The sequence below is a fragment of the Equus caballus genome, chromosome 24 (genome assembly GCF_041296265.1).
Source record: "Equus caballus isolate H_3958 breed thoroughbred chromosome 24, TB-T2T, whole genome shotgun sequence".
NCBI lineage: Eukaryota > Metazoa > Chordata > Mammalia > Perissodactyla > Equidae > Equus > Equus caballus.
In genome coordinates, this window is record NC_091707.1 from 49,083,838 (window position 1) to 49,111,634 (window position 27,797).

Here is a 27,797-nt window from a genome sequence, read left to right on the forward strand (position 1 = left end):
GAGCCGAGAATCTGCTCCATCACTGTTAGATCTTATCATCTGAAGACTCTCCTCCCTGCTTGGACTTCTGTTTCCAGATTGGACCACCAGTTTCCTGTGAGTACCTGTGCATGACTTGGGAGTTATTCCGACCAGAGGACCATCAGAGGCCCAGGTGTCTTCCTTTTGCATCTTCCAACATGGGTGCTGATACTACACGGGTGTGTAGCTGTCAGAAGTTTGTCTCTGTCTTCTCATAGTTGGTTCACGGGGCTACCTTGTCACCTAGTTTTGTTGTAGCTAGTATCAGAAGTGTTTGGGTTTGTCATCCTCATTGGCCTGTCTGTTTTTAATGGAGGGACTTGGTTTGATTCAAAAATAATGCTGCTGCCATTGCCCTCTTCCCAGAAACCTCTTCGTTTACCGTATTTAACCTGATTTTTTTTCGTGCTGAAATCGTATTCTCTGGTATGTAAGATCCATTTCTTGAATAAATGGATGTTGCTTTTAGAACAAAGCTTGTGACTGTTCACCCATTCACTGTGTCTATGTCAAAATGAAGTCAAGGCAGCCCCTCTGTTCCTTTATTTTTTCCTGTGGCATTAAGAGGAAATGACCCAAACTTGTAAATACAGGAGCCTTCCTATCAATGCAATATTGTGCTTTCCTTACACCACTGGTTTGTGCTTGCTCTTTAGTTTTTTGAAATTAGATAATATAGTGTTTGTATACACTATATATCTCAGGGATGAAACTAAAAAGAAAGCAAGGGAATGATTATCAGAAAAGTTAGAACAGTGTTTACCTTTATGGTGATGAACTTAGAGATAGATACAGATAAAATGCAGCTAATGTTCTAGCTTTTAATCTGGGTAGTGGGTACATGAGTGGGCATTTAATATTATTATTGAACATAATTTTATGCCCTCTTTAATATCATGAAGATAAGCTAAACAGAGTCTCTGGGACGCAGTCTGAATTCAGCATCCTTGAGAGCCCCTCCTGGAGAGGTCACTGAGCAGGGTCCAAAGTGTGTCCAAGGAAAGCAGGGCTCACCACAGTTGGGGCTCTTAGCAGATGCCAAAGTGTGAGCCAGGTACTGGACCTCTGGCAAAAATATGGTCAGAGAGTGAATTACTCGGTATTTTCTGCTTAAGCTCAACAGGACCTGCCTCTAACTCTTAGAAGCAGGTCAGTGATGAACTTCTTTGAGAGTAAAATGAATGTCCTTAGCTGTTCCAGGAAACTGTGGAAGAGAATAGGAACTTTACTGGCTCAAGAACAAATAAGAATCTGGTTTACACTCACCCCGGCAGTCTGCCTTGGATTAAAAACCCGGTATATGGAGTGTGGGGCTCTTGATGATGACAGCTCTCAGCAGACTGTCTCTTGAACCACAGTATTCTGATCTTGACTGATTGCTCTTTGTGCCTGATGCACAGCTGGGACTTTCCCAGGAAGAAGGATGCATGGGAAATAAATTTTTTGAAACCATGAATGTCTAAACATGCCTTTATTCCTGATTTACAGTTTGCCTAAATATAGAATTCTACTTTAGGAATATTTTTTTCTCAGGGTTTTAAAGGCATTGCTTCATTATTGTCTTGCTTCCACTGTTGCTTTAAGAAGTCCAAACCCATTCTGAATCTTGATCTTTCCTAAGTGATGTAAATTTTAATAAATCTCTAGAAGCATGTAGAATCTTTTGTTTGTCACCAGTTTCTGGCATTTCACAATGACATGCCTTGTTGTGTGTCTATGTTCATTCCTTGTGGTGGGCCTTTTCAATCTGCTGTTTTCTAAAATTTTTTTAACTGATTTTGTTAAAATTTCAACCCCTTTGGTTTTACTATTGTCTTTTTATGGAACTCCTTTTATTCTATGTTGGACTTCCTGGATTTATCATTTCTCTCTTATATTGTCTCTTTGTCTTTTTGTTGTACTTTGGGGGAATTTCCTCAACTGTATCTTCCGGCCCTTCCATTGATTATTGATTTTTAAGATCAGGTTTTTAATTTGTGAGAACTCTTTTTTGTTTTGTTTTGTTCTCTCTGTGTTTTTTTTAATAGCACCTAACATTTATTCATGGGTAGAGGATTTCATCTTTCTGATATTAATAAGAGGTTTTTTAAAGGTTTTCTTTTCTTACTTAGATTCTTTTTCTCCAGGTTGATTTTCTGTTCCTTCTAGTCTGTCTTCCATGTTAGAGGCCTTCTTTAGATGGCCTGCCATCCTTTGCTATCTACTCATGATTAAGGGTTAGGACTAAGGAGCTGACCTGAGTATGTTAGTGGGCCATTTATGGAGAACCCCTGATGTCACTGTCTTCAGGTCTTTCCTCTCTGACTGGTCAGATTCAGAGAAGGAAGGATAAAAAAAGAGGCTTCCAATCTTCAGCCCGAAGGGTAAGGGTCTGGAGCTAGGTGTTGGGGGACAGGCATTGGCTGGCTCTGTATTCAGTATTCACATTTCATGTAGCCACCAAATACCCTTGGTTTCGGTAGGTTACCTTGGTTTCTTCTATTCCAGAGATCCTCTGGTGTCTATTCTCTTTAGACAGTAAACTTCAGACCTGCTGAGTTGGGGAGAGGTGCTCTCTCAGGGATGTGAGATAGGGGAGAGAATTTTTAATCCAATTGCTTCTTAAACAACTTTCAGCCAATCCATCTTTTTTAAAACTTCCACTGCTGCCCTACACCTCTAATTCCAGAGCTGTCTGGTGCTGTCTATTCCTTGCCTTTTGAGAATTCCGAGATGCACATTGTTAGTTCTCAGCATTCCTTGCTGCTGGCCTTGGATTCAACTTTCTCTGGTCTGCCAAGTCAATTGCTACTTGTCTATTAGCTTTCAAGCTTCCAGAATTAAGTTGCTGTATATCGTCTTGCCTATTGTCCCTTTCTTCTTGTCTTAAAGACAAATCCTTTTACTGTAGTTTGGTGGCATTTCAGGTATGTATGATTTAGCCAACTGTGTTCACTTTGTAGTCTTAACCCAGAAGCTTTCTCCACTTTTTCCTGTCTAGCATCTTCTCATTCCTTATGTCTTAACTTAAATATAATTGCTTCTGAGAGGCCCTCCCAAACCACCCTGTGGAAAGGAGGCATTCCCTACCTCCTTCTCTATTCTCTATTTTTAGCTCCCTGTATGTTCCTTTGTAGATCTTTAAGACTATTTCTTTGTCTTTTTTGTTCATCTGTCACACTTTACCATAAGCATCATGAGCTCAGAAGTTGGAGCTGTCTCAGGTACTGGTACATCCCCAGTATTTGGCACATAGCTGACCCTCAATAAGTATTTGCTGGAAGAGTGAAAGAACAAATTATATGTAGACTCCACAAATTTTTAAAATTCATAGCAATTTCCTCAGTTTTTCATATATAGAAAAGCAAGGCAGAGGAATAAAATAGCACCTCTCTCATAGGATTGTTGTGAGGCTTACGAGAGTTAAAAGGGTAAAGTACTTAGACCAGTGCCTGGCACATAGTAAATGCTAAAGAAATGTATTTTTAAGAGTCCTAGAAAGAGTCTCTAAAGAGTTATAATTTTGTTCAACTTTGATCAAGTTAGAGAAAATGTTGTTGTATGACGGACTGAATTATTCTTGAGTATTGTGTAGTGTGTTCTGAGTCACAGCACATCTGAATTTTAACTCCAGGTTGATCGTGAATCTCAACTTGGATGTTATCACTGCCATGGAAGAGAATGTACTTTAACAGGAAAGTGAGATCCCAAATGTCTCCCAGAGTCTGTCCATGTAGCCAGATATGTAAATCTTAGCACAGTGCTGTCTATAACTCATCTTCTTATTTAGGCGGCTCCAGGATATCTGCATCTTTGTAGGAAGTGTAATTTATTTTCGGTGCAATCATTTTCTTTTGAAATGGAGCCACACTGATTGGATAGGTGGTTGATAATTTAGATATGTCTTGAGTATTGCACTTAGGTGTAGAAACTTAAGGAATGAGTCATAGTTATCAGCCTCTGTATATCTCTGAAATTATTTAATTTCCACCCAATAGCTCCTCAGTTCCTCAAAAGCCTGTGATTGTAGAGAGCTCGGTACAGTTTAGCAATGACAGGTTAAAGCATTCTCTAGTTTTCATCTGCTAAATCTATACGTCTAGATTTATACTTCCTTGAACAAATCAGTAACACTCTTGTACCACCCTCCACCCCATCCTTGCAAGTTCAAGTACAGTATTCGGATCTTATCACATCAGAAAGAAGTATAAGCTTGTGAGTCACTCTTCGGATGGTACTTAAAATTTGACCTCAGATTTTTCAATTTCAAATCTTGATGTGAGAAAGCTGGCCAGTAAACTTTTAAAAACAAACTCCTGTAACCTACCCTGATTGCATTGAAATAAAGTAGAGCTCCATATTCCATTTCAAATTATTGCTAATATCCAACAAACACTCAACTTGAAGAAGATTCACCACCTTTGTCACTTGCTCCATGAAATGAGTCTGACTTTCACAGTTCCTAGCACAGGCTCTCCTGACCAATAGAAACCAGGACAGCAGTCTTCTCTTTTGGCTTGAATAAATTGTTTTTCCCCTTTTCTTTATTGCAAGTACCCAATTTCTGGCAAGTGAAGTGTTTCCATGTTAAGAATTTTTTCATTTGGCAGGTGGTTAGGTCTCACTAATTCATGTGTGAAGGCATTGGATGATTTTATATACTATTTGGTTTTTTAAAAATGTGCTAATAATGTATGGTGGGCCACAACTACTTCAATCGTCTCTTTTTATAGGTGACATGTCAGAAAGTGCCTCTATCATTCACCTCCTGTGTGACCTTGGGCAAGTTACTTAACCTCTCTAAGCCTTGTTTTTCTCATCTGTAATATGGGAATAATAATAGCGCAACAATTATTTTTATGTTTACTGGCACAAAGTAAACACTCAGAATTCAGAAGTATTATTGTGATTATTGTGACCTAGAGGATGAGCATTATGTCTTTTTTATTGTTGATTTATCCACACCTCAAAGTGCCTAGGATATCGTGACTGTTCCATCAATATCTGATGAACTAATAAGAACACTGATATCTTTCCCTTTACTTTTTTCTGTTTAACTTTTGCTTAATGTCTAAAATTCCCAGAACTCCTGACATATTGTTTTTCAAAAGTTAACTGCTCAAAAATGTAACTGAATGATGTATGTGGAGGTGCTTTGAAAAATGTGAATGGCTATACAAATGTAATTGATGATGATGGTGATGGTGTTGGAGTCACTTGCCAAAGAATAGGAGTGTTATTCGCTGACCTCTCCCGTCTGCTGAAAGTGCCAGGTAAAGTCTGCCACCTGGAAATAAAACCAACTGAAGAATATATATGTAAGTATATAAATATTTGGAAGAATTAACATTGAAATTTGTGACATCTGACATCCTTTTGCTTTTGAGGGGAAATCTGACTATTTTCACTCTGTAAATATGTGTGTCCTTTTTGATCATCCTTAATTTGTAGCTTTGTGAGATTTTGCTTTCACTTAAAGAGGATGACCTTTCTCAAAGAAGGAAGATCGTTTTGTGATCAAAGATTTGCAAAGAACTCTGGTTCCATGCTAGGACTCCTGAACAATGCATTGTTCCTCCATTTCTGAGCAACTTTATTGTTAGCTATATTTATTTTTTATTCTTTAAAAAAGACAAGTCTCTAAATATAGAACTGGATTTCAGTACCAAATGCAGTAGTAGCTTGCATGTGTATGTGTGTGTATAGGGGCTTATGCTTGATTGTTGTTATGTTGATGAAAGATCCCTGCTGTGTTTTCCTTACTCCACAGGTTATTCCATTTTAAGGGACAGAGTATTGGACTGGGAAAGGGGAAGGAGAAGGATCTCAGGTGTAACTGCTCATTATAGTGGCAATTTATTCTCTATTATGTGCCAGTCATTGTGCTAAGTAATTTATGTATGCAATATTTTAAAATCCTTATAGCAACACTGTGAGATATTGTTATCCCCATTTTACAGGTTAGGAAATTGAGGCTCAGAGAAGTACATTAGTTTACCCAAGTTCTCAGCTAGTAAGTAGAAGAGCCTGAATTCAAATGATGCCTGGGCTTTAGTTCTAGTTGACTCTGATTTTCTATATCCTTTGAATTCTTGGTTCCTCCATTTTTCCATCTGTAAAATGTTTTTTTTTTGCGTACGTGAAAAGCTCCAATTGTCTGGGGTGGGGTGAGGAAGAGGGTTGAGGTGATTGTTGTAGTAGCTGCAGAAAGTTACAGCTGTCTAATGAATTAAACAGTGACAAGCTTGGAGAAGCTGGAATGTGGGGGCAGAAATGGAAATAGAGAGACCACGGGCCCATATTTTCTGTGTTCTTGTGGCCTTCCTTAGGAGCCCGGTGAGTGCAAGTTGTAGTTGTGACAGTGGAAGGGAAGGAGGAAAGAAAGGCGTGAGGAAGGGGTACGTGTGGAATTTGTCAAATGCCCCGCACAAATCTTGTTTGGCTCCTGATATTAAGGGATTTATTTGTTAATTTTATTGACTGTGATAGTAGCATTGTGATTATGTTATAACCATCTTGATCTGAGATTACACTAAAGTATTTATAAGTGAAATGATCTGATAAAAAAATTTGTGAGAAGGGAGAGATGGTGACTAGTGAAGCTGAGTGTTGGGTACACAGGCTTCATTTTACTTTTCTTTCTTCTTGTGTGTGTTTAAAATTTCCACAATAAAAAGTAAACAAATGAAAAAACCAAAACCAAACCCCTCCCCCCAAAAAAGTTGCATGTGAGATTAAAGGACAAGCAGAAAAGCAGCAGCTGTACTAATAAGGGCTTTTAAGTGCAATGGGCTAAAGGGATGCGAGTAACTTGAATTTTAGGCTCAGTGAGTATCAGACAGTATCCACATTCTGGTCTTTTTCCGTAACATTATCTCCCAAGTGAAGTTCCCTCAGCTTGAGTTTAACAGTGTCAAGGGTTGAAGTTGCATCCTCAGATGGGGTAGGTAGCCTGGGCACCTTCTGTCCTCAGGAGTTTTTCTCTGTGGTCCTTATGCAACAGAGAAAGGGAGCCTAAATCATTCTGAATAGAATGGGACCAATTTTAGCTGTGCTAAGTCCTGTATATTTTCTATTTCTCCTCCTAAAATTATTTTTCTCCAAATGTCCTTTCTAAGGGTGCGCCTCTGTGAAGGGTGTTTCACTTTCTGCACCTAGAGGTACATAGCTCTAATCCTCAGTCGATACTGACTCAGAGGATGAGGACTATTTATATTTCTCTGCTCTGACTCTGTTCTCTGAGCTGGTCAAGTGAGAGCGGGGCACAGATCCTCCTGTGACTGTAAGGCCATACCTGGTTTCTCATGCACTTAGTTCCTTAGAGTAGGGCTCTCTGTCTGCCCCCTGACTCTTGAGTTAGGTATTCTTTGCTCTCTCTCCGTCCTTGCAGACATAAGTTCATCCTCACCCCTTCAGTCGGCTTTCAGCCAGACCCCAAAATGGCTAGTGGTGGAAGTGGGAATTTGAAAGTGGTACAGTAGTTCTTGTGATACAAATAATTCTTCCTACAAGAAATAGGAAGAAGAGGTAGAGGGAATTAGTGCCGTATCCAAGATCCAAAACTAGTCTATGAAAGGAATATCAATCCTAAACTGCTTTGTTGTACCAAGAATCATGTGATATATGAATTCATTCATTCATTCATTCATTTATCAAACATTTATTTAGGACCAGACAGTTATTAAACGCTGGGTATACAAAAATAAAAGAGACCGTTTCTGATCTCAAGGATCTAATAGCCTAGTGGAGGAGACAGTGAGTGAGTTAATACTTGTAGCATTTAGTGATAAGTGCTATGTTGGAGGGAAGCCCTGTGTGTTATGAAAGTGCCAAAAAGATGCATCTAATGCAGCTTATGGTAGGGAGGGTTCATTTTCTACAGCAGAAGTGGTTACAGCTGAACTTTGAAGAATTCTTAGGAGTTGCCAGACAGAGAAGTATGGATTGCGTTCCTGTGGAGAGAACAGTTGCAAAACCGTGGAAGGGTAAGCGTATTGTAAGTTGGAGTTTTTGCAAGTTTGTATGGCTGAAGTATGGTATATATGGAAAAGAGACAGAAGATGAAGCTTGACGGGTGCGCAGGGATCCATTCATGCTGGACTCTGTAGGCTAAGTTAATTATTTGGATTTCAACCTGCAGGAAGTGAGGAAGATTTGTATTTTAGAAAGATCACTCTGGATGTCATGTGGAAAAAGGATCAGAAGGAAATCAGTGTGGATATTTCAGCAATAATCTAGGAAGGAGATTGTGCAGGCTCAAATTAAGGTGATACCATTGTACATAGAGAAGAGAATAGACTCTAGAGGTGATTTCTAGACAGAATGAATTGGACCAAGAAATAGAATCTATTGGACATGAGCAAAACTTTGAGACTCAAAAATAGTGAATTAAGACAGATATGCAGGGTGGCTAAGAAAGATGCCTGATTCCTGACTGGTCCTCTAATCAACGGAAGAAATGAAAAAGGTACCAAGCATAATTTTTACTTTAACCATTGTGATGAATATTTATAGCCATCCAAATTTGTGAAGTATGTCCAAGTACTCTTTATTTATGTCTATCATCTCTTAATGAAAGTTTAGACTGAAAAGAAAGTGAATGGTTTAAAAGGGGGCAATGACAGCAAATCTGTAAAGTCTTGGGACTTTATGTAGTGGAAGAAGAAACCAATAAAAAATAAAATAGAATTAGGATATGTGCTTTCAAATCTACAACATTAATAACTGACTTTTGCAAAGAATGTGGGGGAAATATTATTTTAATTTTTCATTTGGCAAAAATAGAACAGAACACAGCCAAACAGACAAACAAACAAGAACCCCTGAGGCTCAGATATTAAATGATTTGCTTGAGGTCACACAAAGCTGTAGGTGGGAACTCACAGCAAATCCCAGAGCTCCCTGTAAGACATTGTGATAACTCCATGACATGTGCCCAGCATGTTTAGGGTCCAAGTCGTGAAAAGTAAAATGAGTGGCCTTTTGGAGGAAAAAAATGAGTAAATACTGAAAATAATAATGAAGAACCTATAAAAACTTTTGGAATATATATCAAGTGAAATGATTATTTGGAGTTCTATTGAAATGAGAGATGGGAGGAAAATAAATCATGAAAAGGAGTTCTGTGTTATTTACACGTTATACAAGCAAATTTTATCTGGAAATTACTTATTTGTGTAAATGTTGTTAGAATTTTAAAAAATTTATTTAGAGAATATTGACAGGATATAAGATAGCTGGTATTTAGATTTCCAATTCATTTCAACCATTGTGTTAAGTTTGGCCCTCTGCTATGTACCTAGCAGTGTGACAAGTTCTAAGGGAGTTACACGTGATATATGAGATAGTTCTCCCCTCAAAGATCTTAAAGTGTTGTTAGGGATACTAGACTTGCAAACATGAAACTCATTTAGAACCATCAAGAACAGGTTATTAACAGTGATAAACTGATATCATGAAGTGACAAAAGTTTTTTTTTTAATTGAGTTAATGATAGGTTACAATCTTGTGTGATTTCAGTTGTACATTAATGTTTTTCATTCGTGTTGTAGGTGCACCACTTCACCCTTTGTGGCCACCCCCTACCCCACCTTTCCCCTGGTAGCCACTAATCTGTTCTCTTTGTCCACATTTTTAAATTCCTCGTATGAGTGGAGTCATACAGAGATTGTCCTTCTCTAACTGGCTTATTGTGAAGTGACAAAAGTTTTGAGGCAGATAATGGGTGCTCTGAGTGGTCAGAAAAGGGACATAGTGATAATGTCCGGAGTCAATTAGGAGGCTTCGTGATGGTATAACTCTTAAGATGGGCCCAGAAGGATTAAAGGGATTTGATTTTTCAAGAAGAAAAGGATAGGACTAGTAAAGTAAACAAGTTTCATTTTGTGTTTTCCAAAAAAAAAATCAGATTTATTCTAGTATTTCATCCGTTCACTGCAGTGTTACTTAATGAAATATTGGAAACAACTTAAATGTCAAACCATAGAATAGGGGAAATATTAATATTTCATGCTATTTCTTACAATTAAATGTTATTCAGCTAGTAAAAGTAATTAAAGAACCATGTGGCCTGGTGGAGGAGCCTGACCGATAGTCCGTTAAACTACCAGTTCTACGCTTGCTAGCTTTGTGCCTTTGGGCAAGTCACTTCCTCTTTTGGAGCTCTGGTTCATTTAACTTTAAATGGAAATGATAATAACTATGAAAGTTATTGTGAGGACTAAAAATAATGTATATAGAGCACCTGATAAATAGTAGACATTCGATAAACATTATAATTCATATGTACACTGTTGGTATGTAAAGAGTTACTGCCTTTCTCAAGGGAAATGTCTCAGTTCTTACCAAAAGCGTTAAAATGTGATTTTCCTCTTTGACTTGGCAATTCCACAATTAAAAATTTATTCTAAGGAAATAACTAAAGATGTCTGCGTGTATTTAAAAGGATATTCTTTGCAGCATTGAATAGAATAGTGAAAAATAACCCAAATTTCACAAATAGATGATTGATGAAATAAATTGTGATTCACTTATATAAAGGAAAATGATAAAGCCATTAAAATGATGATGTAGAAATGTATTTCTGATATAGAAAGTAGGAAAAGCAGATTTTAAAACTATATATAGTATAACCCCATTTTGTAAATGTGTATTTATGCAGAGAAAATTTTCTAGAAGGATAATACCATCAAAATGTTAACTATGGTTGTTTCTGAATAGTGGGCCTTTAGGTGATTTTTATTTTCTTCATTGTGCTTACCTGAATTTTTTGCTTTTATGATAATGAATACAGATAATTCAAAATTTAAAAATAGGAATGGGTTAGGGAGCTGGCCCCGTGGTGCAGTGGTTTAGTTTGCATGTTCCACTTCAGCAGCCCAGGGTTCGCCAGTTCGGATCCCGGGTGTGGACCTACGCACCCCTTGTCAAGCCATGCTGTGGCAGGCATCCCACATATAAAGTAGAGGAAGATGGGCATGGATGTTAGCTCAGGGCCAGTCTTCCTCAGCAAAAAGAGGAGGATTGGCAGCGGATGTTAGCTCAGGGCTAATCTTCCTCAAAAAAAAACAGGAATGGGTCATTATTAAAAATATTTAGGGACATAAGATAATGCTTACGATTTAAAGAAAAAGCGATTTAAAGCTTACATATTCTATGATCTCAATTTTGTTAAAGTATTTTTCTACGTATGCCTAAAATGAATGACTGAATTTTGCTTTTGTGGCTCCTTCTCTCAAAATGTAGCAAACCTTCTAAGAAATGGAGGAAATAAGATGTAGTGAAGTTGCAGCAAGCAGCGGTTAGCCTCGTGTTTGTCTGGATAAACACCATCACTTTCTTACACTCCCTTTTGTGTTTCCTTCATTTTCATCACAGCTTTAACAGTTGGCTTTCTGGACTGTTTTCAAAAAGAAACAAAATTTAAGCATTGCAAAAAGCCACTCTCCCCCTACCTCCCTCTTTTCCTTTTGTCCTTAGTAGGACCCAGCAAATTCAGTGCCTAGTAGTGGCTGGGGATATATAATGGTGAACTAGAGATGTAGTTCTTGGAGCCTACTGTCTACTTGGGAGAGATAGTCAACAATTACCCAAAGAAGTATATAATGAAATACTGTGCTAACTACTGTGAAAAAAAAATAGGATACTATGACAGAGGAAAATGGGAGTGGAGGTCAGTGAATCGACTTAGAGAGGGAAGTCAGCAAAGACCTCCGTGGGGAAGTGACATTTCAAGTCAGCCTTGAAGTACGAGTAGGAGATGGTCAGACAAAACATGGAGGGAAAAGCATTCTAGAAAGAAGGACAAGCACATATAAAGATTTTCCGGCAAAGAATAGCTGTGTGCATTCAGAAAACTGGGGCAAGAGCCATGTGTCTGGCTCTTGTAGTAGGACATGAGGTTGGAAGGTAGGCAGGGACCTGGTATAATATGTTAGGAATTTTGGATTTTATTCTGAGGGCAATGGGCAGCCACTGAAGGATTTGCATGAAACAGTTTATATTTTTAAAAGATCTCTTTGGCTGCTCTGAGGAGAAAGATCTGGGGAGAGGCAAGAGAGAAGCAGGAAGATGAGTTAGGAGGCTTTTAGAATTGATCAGGAGATGATGGTGCCCTGTAATGACAGTGAAAATAAAGAACAGAAGATGGTTTGGAGGTGCATTTGGCAGTAGCATTGACAGGACTTAGTGACGGATTGGATTAAGGGAGCGAGAGAGAGGGAACAGGTGCTGTCAAGGATGATTTTTAGAATACTTTGCTGGAATCACTTGGTGGATTACATAGATGGTGGAGTAGGTTTTTTTGGGGGGCGGGTGAGGAAAGAGATAAGAGTTCAGTGTTGGACATCTTTACTGTGCAATATCTCTAAGATTCCCAAGTGGAGAATCGAATAGATGAGGTCTTTTACTTAGAAGAGCTAACCATCGGGGGTGGAGGTGCACGTTTCATAGTAGTTTGCACAGATAGTGCTGAAAGCCCTGTGAATGGATGAGAATGTCCACGGAGAGAATGTGGAGAGAGGAATGAGAGTCCAGGGCTGAGGCCAGAGGAATTCCAACATTTAAACATTGAGTGTGGGGGAGGCAGTAAGGCATGTTGAGAGGGATATATTAGGGAGGTAGGAGGAAGACTAGGAGAAGCCAGTGGGAAGCCAGTGGGAGAGAATTTCAGGGAGGGAGGGATTGGCTGCATGGAATGTGCTGAAAGGGCTGATAAAATGATGACTGGAAGATACCCATTGGATTTGACAACATGGAGGCTCTAGGTGATGGTGGAAAAAGCAGATTCAGTGCAGTGGTGGAGGTGGAAGCCAGACTGGAGTGAATGGAAGAAAGACTTGGAAGTGACAGAGAGATGAGAGAGTGTACACAACTCTATAATCTTGGCTCTGGAGAGGCCAACACCTGGAGAGGAATGTCAAGTCAAGGGAGGGCTTTTGTTTCCTTTTGACAAGGGAGATTCTAGAGGTTATTTGAATGCTTATGGAAATGATTTAGTAGGGAGGGAGAGATTAATGATGTAGGAGAGACAACTGATGGACGGAGGGTACTAGTGGTGGGATTGACGTTTGACAGGAAGAGGAAAGAAGGAGGTGCAGGTAGGCCTTTGACATCTGCTATATGTTGAGTATGTACTAGGTACTATTCTAAGTGATGGACACAGTGATTTAGTATCCACAATAACCCCATAAAGTTGGTATGATTGTCCCCATTTTACAGATGAGGAACCTGGGGTTCGGTAGAGATGGAGCCAAAGTCTTAATACAGACCTGTGTGCTTTCAGAGCTCAGAATCTTAGCTCTTACTTAGACTTTTATGGAATTTCCTCTGTGCTGGTGTATTAGTCAGTTTGTTAGAGTTGCCATAACAAAGTACCACAGGCTAGGTGGCATTAACAACAGAAATTAATTTTCTCGCTCTCCTGGAGGCCAGAAGTCCAAGATCAAGGTGTCGGCAGGTCTGGTTTCTCCTGAGGCCCGTCTCCTTGGCTGGCAGCTGGCCGCCTCCTCTCTGTGTCCTCACACGGCCTTTTCTCTGTGCACACGCATCCCTGGCGTCTCTCCTGTGTCCTAACCTCCTCTTCTTATGAGAACACCAATCAGACTGGATTAGAGCCCACTCAAAGGGCTTCATTTCAGCTTAATCACCTCTTTAAAGGTCTTATCTCCAAATACAGTCACATTCTGAGATTAGAACTTCAACACATGATGGGGGCGGGGGGCGGATCACAATTCCGTCCATAACAGATGGTGTCTGTTTACTTAAAGTATAAGGAAAAGAGTGGGTGTGAGGGGAGTTTTGAAGAGTGTGGAGAGGGATGAAACAGTGATTGAAGAGGGTAGAAGGAGCTTACCAGAGAAATGCAGCCTTTGGGTCAGTTGAGGTGGGAGATCATTTGTTATATCCATCCAGCCCAATTACATGAATTTCTGCAGCACTATTCACATGTACGGTTGGAGTAAAGAACAAGAACTCTGTGCTGCCATGAGGCTTCTGGTTGCTCATGTGGGCTTAGTAACCAGCCAAATGACCATCTCTCATGTGCAAAGTTGAAATGTAAATGAGTTTGTTCACATCCTCAGCACAAGTACAAATTACTATATGTTAGGGATCTTTCTAGCTGTTCTCAAATAGTTGAAAACATAAAAGTTAAGTAAATCTATGACTGCTAAGATTTTGTTACATTCACCAATGCACAAATTAGCCTGAACATTTTTCCAACTAGTTCTGTAAATTGTCTTTCAGGATTACTCACCACTGTCTTTGTTTTTTTTTCTCTCCCCCCTCTTCCTTTCCATCTTCACTTAGTTATTTATTGAGCACCTACTAGATGTCTGGCACTAGGGATAAAAAGAGCCCACAATCTAGGGTGGGAGATATATACATATATACGTGTGTGTGTGTACATATATATATATGCAATCCCCCCAAGTGCTAAGTACTATTATTAAAGTAATAATCCATTTATTGATTTATCCTGCAAGTATGTCGAGTGCCTACTAAGTGCCAGGCAGTGTGTTAGGCTTGGATAGAGACATGAGTAAGATATAGTTTCTGCCTTCAAGAAATTTACAACAGGGTATAGAAAAATAAACAGGTAAGTAACCAGAGTGCAAGGTGATATTTGTCAGATATGAAAAGATCTCAAAGAAGGGGAGTGACTCTGGTCTTTGCTTTCCCTTGCATGTTTGGATACTCATTGAAAGGCGCCGTTAGTGCATTTTAATGAAACGACCTATAAAAAGAACATTCATTCATTTCACAAATATTTCTGAATGCTTGCTGTCGTTGTGAAGTGACAGTTTTGTAGCTCTCGAGTTATGGGCAAGTGTTGGCTGGGGGAGCCTATGACTTTTCTCCTCATTTGAGCTTATTGTCCACAACCTGCACTGTCCACACCTTTTTTAGGTGGTGGAATGATTAATGATGTTTCTGAACCACGCAACAGAGCCTGCTGAATTAAAGCATGAGAAAAGTCACAGTAACAAAGCATTGCTGTGATGGTGGGCAAGCAGAAAGCATATGCTGGCTCAGCACATATCTCAAATATTTTGAATTCAGAAGTATATATTAATGTGGGTGTTCTCTGTGATGTGTTTTAAAAAAAAGATGGTGGACAGCAGATCAAAAATACTGAGAAAAAAATGGATTTTTGTGGATTATGTAATTGAAACATTTTCAAGTATCCTCTATTTTAACCTTATCTCAGGAAAAAAGTAATTTATACCCCAATACTTATAAGGTTAATTGAGACAATGGATATGAACTTGGTGCTTTCTTTAGAGCTGATGTGCTATACAAACTCAAGGTATTATTATTGGCAATCTAGACTATTTTTGTGGGAAAATGCTAACCATACTATGGAAATAGTGCAGGTAGTAGGAGGGAGAAAAGGCAAATCTGATAAATGGTATATGTGGGATTTAGAATCAATTAACTTAATAATAATAGCTGAAAATTGCTTTGATGTCATGCAGTGAACACCCCTTGTCTGTATACTGACTTCATTTCAGAGTCATATCCAGAGTACGTCATGGTGGAAAGAACACTGGACAGGAGTCAGGATTTCTAAGTTCTAGTCTAGCTCTGCCATTGGCTACCTATGTGCCTCATTTTCCCAATCTTTAAAATGAAGTGGTTATGGGAAAAGGTCTCTAAGGTCCTTCTAGTTCTGATATTTTATTATTCTGTGATTCTGTGTCCCACGCCTATCAAAAGCATTTTGACTTTCTTTAAGTTGCTTAAGCCAGCATTTCAGTTAGAATGCATCCAGGAGCTTGTTTCCATGGGCTGTTGGGAACAGCAAGGCCTTGCTTCTCCAGGACTTGATATGTCTTCTGTTAACTGCTGACAGTGAGCCATACCACCTAAAAGGCTCCCTTGGTACCCTTAAAGATTGAAAGGACAAATGGACAGTGTTGAGAGCTCTGTGGAAGAGGAGACCTGAGAGACGTTGATCATCATGGCCCGTTGGGATTTGCAAAGAGGAATGACTAGAACTGGGCCATTCACTGCAGCCAGGTCAAAGGTCAGGTCAGGAATGTGGACAATGCTGGTGACTCCAGGTAGGTCTAGGAGGGTAAATAAGCCTATTAAGTCCCTCCTGAATCTTGAGAAGATCTGGGCAGCCAAGCTCAGAAAGCTATTAGCGAGTCTCTTAATTTATGAAATTCTTTGGAAGAAAAATGTAACATTCATTTTTTCTGTTTTATTACCATTCAAATTATTGTAATACTCACCAAATTAATCTACTTTTAACATATTCTCCCAGTTCATTCACTAAACACACTCTTATGATCCCTTTTTGAGTTAAATATCTGGTTTCGACTGATGCCATTATGCTATGGATTCCCTATATTTTAGGATTTTTAGAGTGTTGTGGAAAGACCTTTGAGTTTTTTCCTTTAGTTTTAGTTAAGCAATATTAAATATAATTCTCTGGTAGCAGAGATTTATATCTATTATTATTTTGCTAATAATAAGCTAATGGGGATGATTGTAAAATGATTTGGAGTACTGCCTTTCTTAATGATAAAAAAAAGTAATGAATAATTTGTGAGTAAGATATTAAACCAGATAACTAAAAATAATTTTGTGTGCTGAATACAATTTTAAGAAATTAAAAGTCTTTTGTAATTGTTTCTATCGTGGAATTCCAGTAAGAATTTACATATTTTCCTTAAAATACTGATTAAATTCCTGTATCTGATCATTAAAAAAAAATAACTGTATACTTAATACATATTACAAGATAATTCTTCTTTTTTTGTTGTTTTGCTTTTATCTAGTTGCTTCCAAGATCCGGTACTTACAGGAATATCATAACCGGGTTCTCCACAACATTTATCCTGTACCTTCAGGAACAGATATTGCAAACACCCTGAAATACTTTTCGCAGACCTTGTTAAGGTAAGCTTTAAAATATCCTCTACTTTGAAAGAATTAGTAGGTAGTACTGCTGAATTGATTGGGATCTAAATTTTTACTGAACTGAAAGTTTTGAAGTGCCTTACATTTTCTAGTGCTCTGCCAGAAGAGTCTGGACTCAGGTTCTCTGGGTGTATATAGCAGATCAGATCACAGGCTTAACTGAAAAAAATGGGCTGCATGGCTTCTGCCTGCTTTCCTCAGTTGAACATCTTTTCAGAGATTTATACAGTGATAAAAGTTATTTGTCTGGCACTAACATAGAGTGGTATTAAAAGGAGAACCTACATGGCTTAAAATTAAGAATAGGAAACACTTGTGGTCTTAAAGAAAATCAGAATTATGTAGCATTTTAGGTTCACCAATAGTATTTCCTATTTCTCAAAGTATAATATATGATAATAACAATTATTTTTAATGTGTGTAACACTTCACGTGTTCACCATGCTTTACAATTGATATGGAAATTATATGGAGAACAAAGAAACAAAAACAAATACTGTTTGCTTTTACTGTAAGGTAGAGACAGGAGGAAGCCATCTGCTTCACAGTTCTCATTAGGGAAACAAGCAAAGGCGAGCTCTTCAAGTAAAGACTCAATTGTTTGGGAAATAACATCAAAGTGAGAGAAACACTTCACTTTCCATTAAATTCTAAGGCTTGATCTCTTCCATTACAGTGATCTTCTCGCTCTAAATCTGATTTTGGAAACACAGAAATTAACTGCTACTGTTTCTTCTAGCTGTACAATAGCAAAAGTTTTGTAAGCTAGGTATTAGGTAAAGAACACCAATTCGGAATGACTGTAATGACACTAGAGTTCCCAGTGGTCTAAGGCTTTGCCTTGGGCTGACTGAACACTTGGTGGAAAGAAGCTTTACGCAGTTGTCAGACAGCAGTCTGCTGCAGTCCTGCTGTGTCTGTGTTCTTCTTGTTCTTTGGGATATCTTTCCTTATTTAGAACCCTTAGTGTCCCTGTTCTCTATTAAAGAGATTCTGTTGATCAGATTCATAGATTTCATACTTGCATAGTAAGTTTAGGACCTTGTTACAGAATATTTCCTTTCTTTTCAAATTGCAGTGGAATAATTAGCTAAGTTTTTATAGTAATAATCAGATAAGTTTATAGACCAAGCCATCTGATTCTGTTCTCTTGAATTCTCCTTTTGTCTTTGAGGTCAGGGTTCTTAATGGGAAACACTTTCCTTTAACACAAATTCTGAAGGTTCTCGAAGTGAGACGTGCTTTTCAGTGGGAAGCAAATTCTGAATTTCATTTGTAAAGAAACTATGACATCCTAGTTGGCACTTCGAAGCTTACTGCTTAAGTCAGTCATTGTGCCAAAAAATTAAGAAATTTAGGATACTGAAGTCATGATTACAAGACATGAAGCTTCCATTTTCTTGTGCAATGGGTCATTAAGATATGATCATAGGTGATAGCATTTTAATGGTGAAACTGGTGTTAAGGTAGTTTATTCATGTGGCTGTTGGAGAAGATTCTACGCAATTGAGCCAAGTCCGTTTTCGAAGGGAGACAACGTCAACAACTACTACTAATGGTAAAAAAGCTATCATTATGGTAGCGATATTGTATTATAATAATAGTAATTATATGTGTCAAGCACTGTTCGAAGCGCTTTACACGTGTCATCTCATTTAAGCCCTCATAATAATTCCATAAAAGTGTATTTTTACCCGTTTTACAGATAAATTAAACTAAGGCAGAGTGCTTAAATGAAATGCTCAAAGTTACATATCTAGTAAGTGTTGGAACCAGCGTTTGACCTGGTGGTCATAATGCACAGCACACGCTCTCAACAGTCAAGCTGTACTGCTTCTCCTTAGTACTACTAGTTATCCTATACCAGGGACGCTTCTCTTAGTGGAAACTTGGTTTGGCCTTTGGGAATGCTGGCATCTGTTCTGAGTCCATAGAGTATTTTTGGCTGTCCTTGAAATTAAGAGAAGAAAGGAAGTGCTTAGTGTAAAGATTTACCTTCTTTTTGGCAGTTAAATTGAGTTATACCTGAGGTTATGTGGACAGTGTTCCAATTCCCAGATCTTTTAGCTCCATCTCCCACTCAGCAATTCTTTGTGGATAGCAGATCAGGGCAGAGTTGACAGCCTATAGGAAACACACAAACGAAGTGGGGGAAAGAAAGAAAACATTGAGGAATGTAACATGTTATGGGTTGGACTTTAATACTTACAGGTTCAACTCTTGGGCTGAACCCAATGCTTTTTCTATCTTCTTTTTGCCTGCTTCAGCTTTTTTTTTTTTTTTTTTTTAATCTTTCATTTCTTTTGTTTACTGGAAATACAAAACTTACAACTATTGTCCTATATATTGGACCGAGTCATGATCACTTTCACTTTTGTTATATACATCCATAAGAGTCATATTTATATTACCTTATTTTATTTATGCTATTAGAAAATTCAAGACAAATAACTTAGTCTAGGTATTTGGTGCCAAGATTATTGTCAGTAAGATTTTCTGCTTAAAAACAAGATGGTTCCTTTTGTGTTTTACATAATTTATTGTATACATTCAGAAGCACTTCTTGCTTTCAGAATTCAGATTCTTGGAAAGAAATAAGAAGAAAGAATTAGAGATGAATTTGCACAGAATAACCCTCTGCCTTTCTATTTGGATTTGCTCAAGGAAGTTAAAATGATTATTATTTTGGTTAAAATATTCAACTTGAAGTTCCAGCAGCTTCATTTGAGTCAGAATTGCATCTTTAGAGTAATAGTCCTCTGGTTATTCATGCATGCAGCCACCCCTGGTTGTCTAGTGGTTAAGATTCTCTCAGTGCCCTGGCTCGGGGTTCATTTTCCAGTCAAGGAACCACACCACCCGTCTTTCAGTTGTCATACTGTGGCAGCTGTGTGTTGCTGTACTGCTGAAAACTATGCCACCGGTATTTCAAATACCAGCAGGGTCACCTATGGTGGGCAGGTTTCAGCAGAGCTTCCAGACTAAGACAGACTAGGAAGAAAGACCTGGCCACTCACTTATGAAAAAATTGGCCATGAAAACCCTATGAATAGCTGCAGAGCATTGTCTGATATAGTGCCTGAAGATGAGAGGATGGTGCAAAAAGATCGGGCAGCGTTTTGCTCTGCTCCACAGAGGGTCGCTAGGAGTTGGAATCGACTTGAGGGCACTATCAACAACAATAAATTCATGCATGCATGTAACTCTCACTGATTTCAATAGAGTTTTGTACATATTTCTGAAGGCAGAGATTAGCCTAGGTGTTTAACTTCAATTAATTTAATCCACAGGAGAGGAGAGATTATGTTACCATAATTGACTATATCAGCAGTTGAATACTCCACATATGTTCCCTCAGCTCATAATGAGATTCATGTTAGAGTTCAGGGATGTTCCCTACACTCTAGGTTAGTGGGAGGCAAGCCCTGTGTGTTAGCCCTTAAGCCTAGAGCAGTGTTTGGTTCTTAGAAGGGGATCAGTAAATGTTTGTTGAGTTGAGTTGACTTTACTTCAAATTCCATCCATTGCAGGAACACTTCTAGAGCATTTACTTCATCCAGCAGTGACTTGGTGTCCCGGGTAAAATTTCATCTGAGTGCTGAGTTGTACTCATTTTAAGATAGTAGGGACCTAATTGTGGTGAATGGACACATAGTTTATACACAACTTCCGAGTTTAGTTTTTTGTGCACTTTTAGTATTACAAGCAACTATGAAGATCTTCTAGTTTAATCCTGCCTCATCGCTGCAGAGGAGTCTGTCCGTTTTCTATTAGAAGCATCCTGGGGCCGTATTTTAAACATCTATGGTCTTCTTTAAGGACCTTTTACCTGGCAGAACATTTAAAGGTTTCCAGTCTTCCTATGTCAAACATTCTTTTGGAATTCCTTCTTCTAGATCTCTCTTGTGGCGCCATTCAAGCTGCTAGCACATACAATATTTTTAAAAATCATTAAGTCTGGGGAAAGCTACTTGCTGTGAGCTCTTTAGAAAATGTTTAATATGTTTTTAGAAGGGATTCTAGTCTCAGCTCAATCATCTTAATTGAATTGTAATTTCTGATTGCTTAGGAAGAATATATAGACCTTCAAATTATTGAAGTCCACAGAGTACGTTTAGAGCATAACATGGTCAAATAAATTTTGTTTAGCGCATAGATTCAACTCAAATGTCAAAATTCATAATCCTAGAAAGTTTACTTGATGTGTTAATTTTCTGTGCTATAAATACCTCAGGGCAACTTTTCACCTGTCCTCACACTAACAGAGGTCTTCTCTTGGTTTCTCTTGCTGTTGGAAGTAAATGCTTGATAAAGAGGATCTCAGGAGGGAAAAGGAAAGGTGAAAAGTTGGCTGCTGGGTCAAACTCTTCTGAGCAAGGCATTCGTAATCTTCTCTTTGGTTGGGTGCATAGACCTCTGGGGAAGAATTTCAGATGGGGAAGATGGTTTTATCATTCCCAAGATAGACAGTTTGGTTGGGGAAATAAGTTTGTTTTTTCCTGAATAAACTTCACGAAACATCATAAAATCACAATGCATTGTACATTTATTCATGAGCCCTTCTTCAGTTTTTCCACAAATGAAAACATTTCCTTACATTGAAACATGAATGATAATTTAAAACTGGTTTCATAGATAACTCATCTTCAGCCATTTTTTCTCAACCTCACCTACTTATTAACTCCAAAGGCAGTGAGAGAGAAATTTTACTGTTTCAGTGCTGACATTCTTCCCTCCCTGCATGTATGAAGTTGTTGCTCAGTCGTTTGGGAACCCCGCATATACAGGAAGGGAAAAATATCAAAGTAGACTCTCCAAAGTTGATTTGACTAGTGTTTGTTAAATTATATCAAACTTTGGAAATTTACCAATGTATATTTGAAAAAAATAATGTGCTATATTTCCCCCACCAAGGAAAACGTTGATGAGAGCACTGTACTTAATTTAAAGGATAGCATTAAGATGCTATATGATATGATCTAAAGCTAATTTTGTTCTCCATGGCAAAATGTTGTTTTTCTATACCACTTCTATAAGATCCACATCTTGTAATTTTGAAAAGATGCTGGTGGTAGGCTGATTTAGGGCTGAAGTTTGGGAAAGTATTTCTAACTTATGTCCATTGTGATTCTAAAGGAATTATCAGTGGGATAGAATCCTACAGGATTAAAATGGGTTTTTGGTGACAGGGCTTATCAAGAATATAACATTTAAAGGTGGTACTTTTAGGGGTAATCGAGTTATATTAGGAAAGTTATAAAGTCTGATGGAAAATCTAGTGGCATTTATAATAGATGTAGGCAGGCCGGGGTAACTGGGATGTTGATAGTATCCCATTGTCAAGTACAAGCTTTACAAAGTTAAATACATGACACACACAAAAAGGTAAATTAAATCCCTTTAGAAGTAAAAAAAACCCCCACTAAATCTTAAGTTATTTATTGCTAAGAAGTATGACATAACTATTCTGAAATTATTTTTATTATTATTAATTGTTTTTCCCTGGACATTGGGTAACAGAAGACAAAGGAAATTGAGGTAAATTAGGCACATGGAAAATAAAAAGCATGTAGTCATTTTTCTCACATTGTAACATATTTTGCACTAAGAGTAAATAAGAATAAATGTAAATTTGAAATAGCAAGCATGCTTGACACTAACCAATTCTTCACACCACTGTAAATTGTAAATGTAATATCATTAACTAAGAACTTAGTAATGTTTGGTGCACATAGAATAAGTGTAAAACAAGGTTATTTTTATGTAATGAAGCATTTATAAGTTGTTATCTATTCTGATTAACACATAAGTGTACTAGATAAAAGCACTATGGAAGTACAATAGATATTATCATTATAATGTATAGCTATTGTCTTTAATGATAAATAGTATAACCTAATTTAAAAAAACCTAAACATTTGGCTAAACAGTCATTTCTTCTATTTTTAGATTAACAACTTTTCTGCTTTATGGCTTTTACTAAAACGTTTTTGTTTACAAAGTAAGGCTAAGAAAAAGCCAATTTATTTCTAGAATTTATTTTTATTCCCATTAAACTTTTTGTTAACTTTCTAAATTATCTTTCCTTTAGTTTTTAGTGAGTTTTGTTGAATAATAACGTAAGTAGCAGCAGTAATATATGAGATCTTACTGTATGACGTGCAGCTCTATGACAGATACTGCTTGCTTAGTCTTTAGAATTTGGAAGGTAACTATTTAATAAACCACTGTTTGTATTCATAAAATAAAATGTTTCCTCCCCAACATGCAAAATTAAAAAAACACACATAGATAACCATTATCATTAGTTCACAAACATATGCTACGGACCATCTACTATATATTATTTTATAGCTTTTCCAATGTAGTTTAGCTAACATTTTAGAAATATGTATTATTTCTAAATTCATATGCCTGTTTAAACTTCATTATCTCAAATGATACTGACAGAATGTCATGAAACAGTATCATAATATACATATAGACATTATTTTGATGCAATAAACATGTGATTTTTAAGACTTTCTTAATAAACACACATGTTTATTCTTTGCTAAAACATGTTTCTGCAAGTGCCATACCTATATTTTGCAAGTTTTTATATACCTGATTAAGACAGTCTTGCTGAAAACTTCCTTTGCTTTGAAAACTCCTTTTAATTAGAAATAAAAGCCCTAACTCATTAGACGAAGCCACTGTTTTTCCTTCCAGGAAACCTCTCCTTCTCCAAATCAATAAACTGTAAAACATGGGTTTGGCACTGAAACATGCATTTTTATATTTTTGCTCCTTACTAACCAGATAACACATGAGATGCAATGCAACTTCCACAAAATAAACCTTGCATTATTGGTATCTCCGAGCATGAAGCTATGCGACCCGTACTAGATTTGTAGATGCTGCTGGTGTGGCAATTGCATCTTATGTGGGATGTATCTGGTGTTTTATTATTTGTTTTAGAGTGTCATTTCAATGTAATGTGCTGTTCTTTGTGTCTTTGTTGTCTCTTTTTTTTCTTTGTCCCCCCAACAGCATTTTGTCCCGCACAGGGAAGAAGGAAAACCAAGATGCCTCCAATTTGACAGTGCCCATGACCATGTGTCTTTTTCCTGTGCCATTCCCACTCACCCCATCTCTAAGACCGCAGGTCAGTTCCATCAACCCTACTGTTACTCGCTCCCTCCTTTACAGCGTCCTGCGAGATGCTCCCTCTGAACGCGGCCTGCAAAGTCGTGATGCTCACTTGTCAGACTACCCTTCTTTGGACTATCAAGGCCTCTACGTGACTTTGGTGACTCTCCTGGATCTAGTTCCTTTACTACAGCATGGCCAACATGGTGAGCATTTAATTGAAACTTTTGAAAATGTGCATGTTATGTTTATGGATGCTGGAGACTGTTATTGTAATAAATTGCTTAAAAGGTCTTTGTGCGGCTACAGCCTTTCTTACACTGAAACTTAGTTATGGTGTTGCCTATCCTATCAGTTTTTGCTGTTTTATGACCAGAGGGAGGCTATCCAAGTGGGCCTGCACTGGGGGTAATGGGCTGGAGAAAGGAGGAAGGCTGTACCAGGAACTTCTCTCTTCTCCCCTGATATGCTTATCATGGAGATTCTTGTTGAGACTATGATTTGGGGGCTAAGGTTTAAAAAATTGCCCCCAGAAAATGTTAGAGGTAGAGCCTGGGGAACAAGTCGGATCCACTGACTAATTCTGTGGTTTTTGGGGGCAAATCACAGAATCTTTCTGGGACTCATTTTTCTTGTCTGTAAACCCAGAAAGTTAGATAAGGAGAAATCTCCAAGTTTAATAATCAATAATTATTACAAAATGTTGGCCAAGTGGTACAGTGTATAGTGGTGCTACGTGCTGTATATGGTATATAATATACCTTTTTCCTGGTGCTGTAGGACAGAAGCCTAGCAGCATGCTGCTTTTCTTAACTCTTCCCTTTTCTACTGTCTTTAGTCAATTTCATTATCTTGCTTGCTTACCAAATTCTTTTAACCTATAAAAAGGAGAACAATAATATCTACCGTTTAACTATTCAGTATTATATTTTGGAGAATCAAGTGGAAAACCATACAATAAGAAAAAGGATTTTTGCAGAAAATGAACTTTTAAGACATCAATTGTCTTAACTTTAAAGCACTGATAATTCGGTCTCTGGAAGTATGATAATCAAAGTTTCACTGTACAGAAAAATTGGAATTTGAGAAATGGATGGGTGGTGGGGGTTATTTTGCCTTTTAGTTATGGTTAACTCTCCTAAGAGAATGCTTAATGGTTTATTTAGAAAGATGTTTTCCTAATTTAAAAAAAACTTTAAGAAAACTACTTTCATAAAAATGATGAGACTGATTATTGAATTTGTTTTTTCTTATATATATAATTCTGTATTATAGTGAATATAAAAAATGTAGAAATTTGTAAGTTTGCTTAAGTATAATTTCATACCTATTTTAAGCGTAGTCACTTTTATTGTGATCCTGTCCCAGCTCAGCTCAAAACTTAAAGGAGATGACTCTTTGAACATAAGACTGCCAGAGCTTACCGTGGTGGTGAGCTTGTCAGCTTTTCCTTTGTGACTGCCGGTCCTGAGGTCATCGTGGACCTGCGTGGTCCCGGGATGAGCTGCTGTGTTAGGGCAGCTGTCCTTTATCTTCAAAGCCACTTCATTAGGATAAAACCATTCACTTTGGTAACTCAAAATCCATTTAATTGCAATTAATGTTTAAATTATGACAGTTTCAGAGGGGATGATTTGTATTTTTGCTTTTGTACCTACAGCTATTTTGCAACTTTACTCTTCACTGTTACCTATAGAGTGTGTTCTCGTTCTGCAGAACAGAGCTTAGAAGATAGGAAAAAACTCACTAGACCATCCCTTAGAGGTTAAAAAACAATACAGCATTGTTTCTCTGAGTGTGATCTGAACAACATCAGAATCACCGGGGGAGCTTGGGACATGGAATTCTGGGTCCCAGGCTAAGATTTCTGGATAACAATCACCGAGGGGTGGGTCCTGAGGATCTGGAACTTTAATGAGCTCTTTGAGTGATTCTTTTGTACGAGTCTGAGAATCACTGCACTGGGGCTAGAGGCTCTGTCTAGAGGCTCTGTCTAGAGGCTCACCTCGGGCAGTGTGGTGTACTGGGAAGAGCCTCTTTTTGTAGCAGTTCAACTACTCGCTCTAAGGAGATCTTGGACAATCACTTCCCTTCTCTAGGCCTCAGTTTCCTCACATGGAACATCTTGCAGTGGGCTCTCGGGCCCCTTTCGCTGCTCACGTTCTGTAACTAGGCTAACATGAAGCTGAGCTGTCTTTTACGCACAGCCTCAGTTAATTCTTAGTTAAGCACCTCTGAATTTTCCGTTTCATCAATCTCAGGCTAAGGTTGACTGACCCTCGCTCCCCAGTGTGCAGTGTGGCCACATTCTCTCTGTTGCCAGTTGATGTGCTTGTTGAGATGGCATATTAATTCTAATGATAATCAGAAATAACATTAGGTCTCAAAGTAGCACTAAGAAGGTAAATCTGCTGCAAAAAAAAACATGTCTAACAATTTTCTTTTATGATGGATACGAAAAAAAGAAGTCTTCATTGTCAAGTCTTGGCTGATGACCTATGTATTGGAAGGTCCAGAAATACCAAAGTATCCGTTCAGTGTAATGGGATTTGGCCTATATGCATTGTATAAGCTAAACAGTTGTCGTTTTTTGAATGTCCTCTATTTTTACTCTTGTGCAGGTAATAATAATAGTAACAATATTAATGTTAATAATAATGGCTAAAATTTTGGAGGACACATTATGTGCTATGTAAAGCACTTTACATTTATCTCATTTTAACCTCCTAAAAATCCTTCTCATGAAGTGAGGTAGGTACTGTTCCTGTCCCCATTTACAAATGCTGATAGAAAGATTGTGATTTAGTGGCAAGTCCTTCCGTGATACTTGATAACCAAGTGCACAGGGGCATGAGGTATAAGTCTGCGGCTTCCTTTCTTTGGTGCATGCTGAAGCTGTCACTGTGCTGGAAGATGCAGATTGCCTTATTGCCCAACACTCCAGATGTAGAAAGATTGTGGTTTGGTTGATTGGAGCAGAAATAGCCTGGTTTTATTTCCAGTCTTGCCCTTGACTTTTCTAAAACTTCCAGTGGGAAAATAATTTAACAATCTTTGTGCCACAGTTATCTTGTGTAAAATGTAATGGAAGGAAGAATGCTGGAGGGACTTCAGGATTCATTATCACATGGAAAGTGCTTTTAATTTATGAAATCAAGGAGTAATATGAATACCAACTGTTACTGAAGATTGATAAAGTCATTCATCAGTCATTTATCAAGAAAAAAATACTGTATTTGCAGTATACTGAGCAGCATGTTTCAGAACTCTTAATGGAAGGGAGCAGTAGTTATTTATAATTTAAACCAGTTCATAGAAACTTAAAGGATAAAGTTAGTGTATTTTGTTAAATGGCAAAATATTCAGTGGCTGATTCCTGAATTTTGTTTTGTAGATCTGGGACAGTCGATATTTTATACAACGACGTGTTTGCTACCCTTTCTCAATGACGATATTCTGAGTACTTTGCCCTACACGATGATATCAACGTTAGCTACCTTTCCTCCGTTTCTGCACAAGGATATAATTGAATATCTTAGCACATCTTTTCTACCAATGGCTATATGTAAGTTCAATCTTACCTAATACTAGATTATTTTTATATATTGTGCAAATTGAAATTGCTTTTGCTGTTTTAGGCTGTAGATTTTCAAGATTATAATGGAATCACTTGTATACGTGGGCTGTGATTTAAATTCAGTCATTTCAGCATGAATATTATGGTGAAAATCAAAGAA

At 37.8% G+C, this 27,797-nt stretch overlaps 1 protein-coding gene across 7 annotated transcripts in view; it reads left to right on the plus strand.

Moving 5' to 3' along the window:
- UNC79 (unc-79 homolog, NALCN channel complex subunit) overlaps window positions 1–27,797 on the plus strand; it is a 240,407-nt gene that overhangs the window by 23,968 nt on the left and 188,642 nt on the right. For 6 of the 7 annotated variants that reach the window (XM_070250300.1, XM_070250306.1, XM_070250301.1 and 3 more), the window contains exons 2-4: window positions 16,788–16,908; window positions 23,962–24,266; window positions 27,455–27,625. In XM_070250300.1, coding sequence (XP_070106401.1) covers window positions 16,788–16,908; window positions 23,962–24,266; window positions 27,455–27,625 — 597 coding nt within the window. The remainder of the gene's footprint in view (window positions 1–16,787; window positions 16,909–23,961; window positions 24,267–27,454; window positions 27,626–27,797) is intronic. The other variant, XM_070250302.1, reaches the window with a different exon arrangement.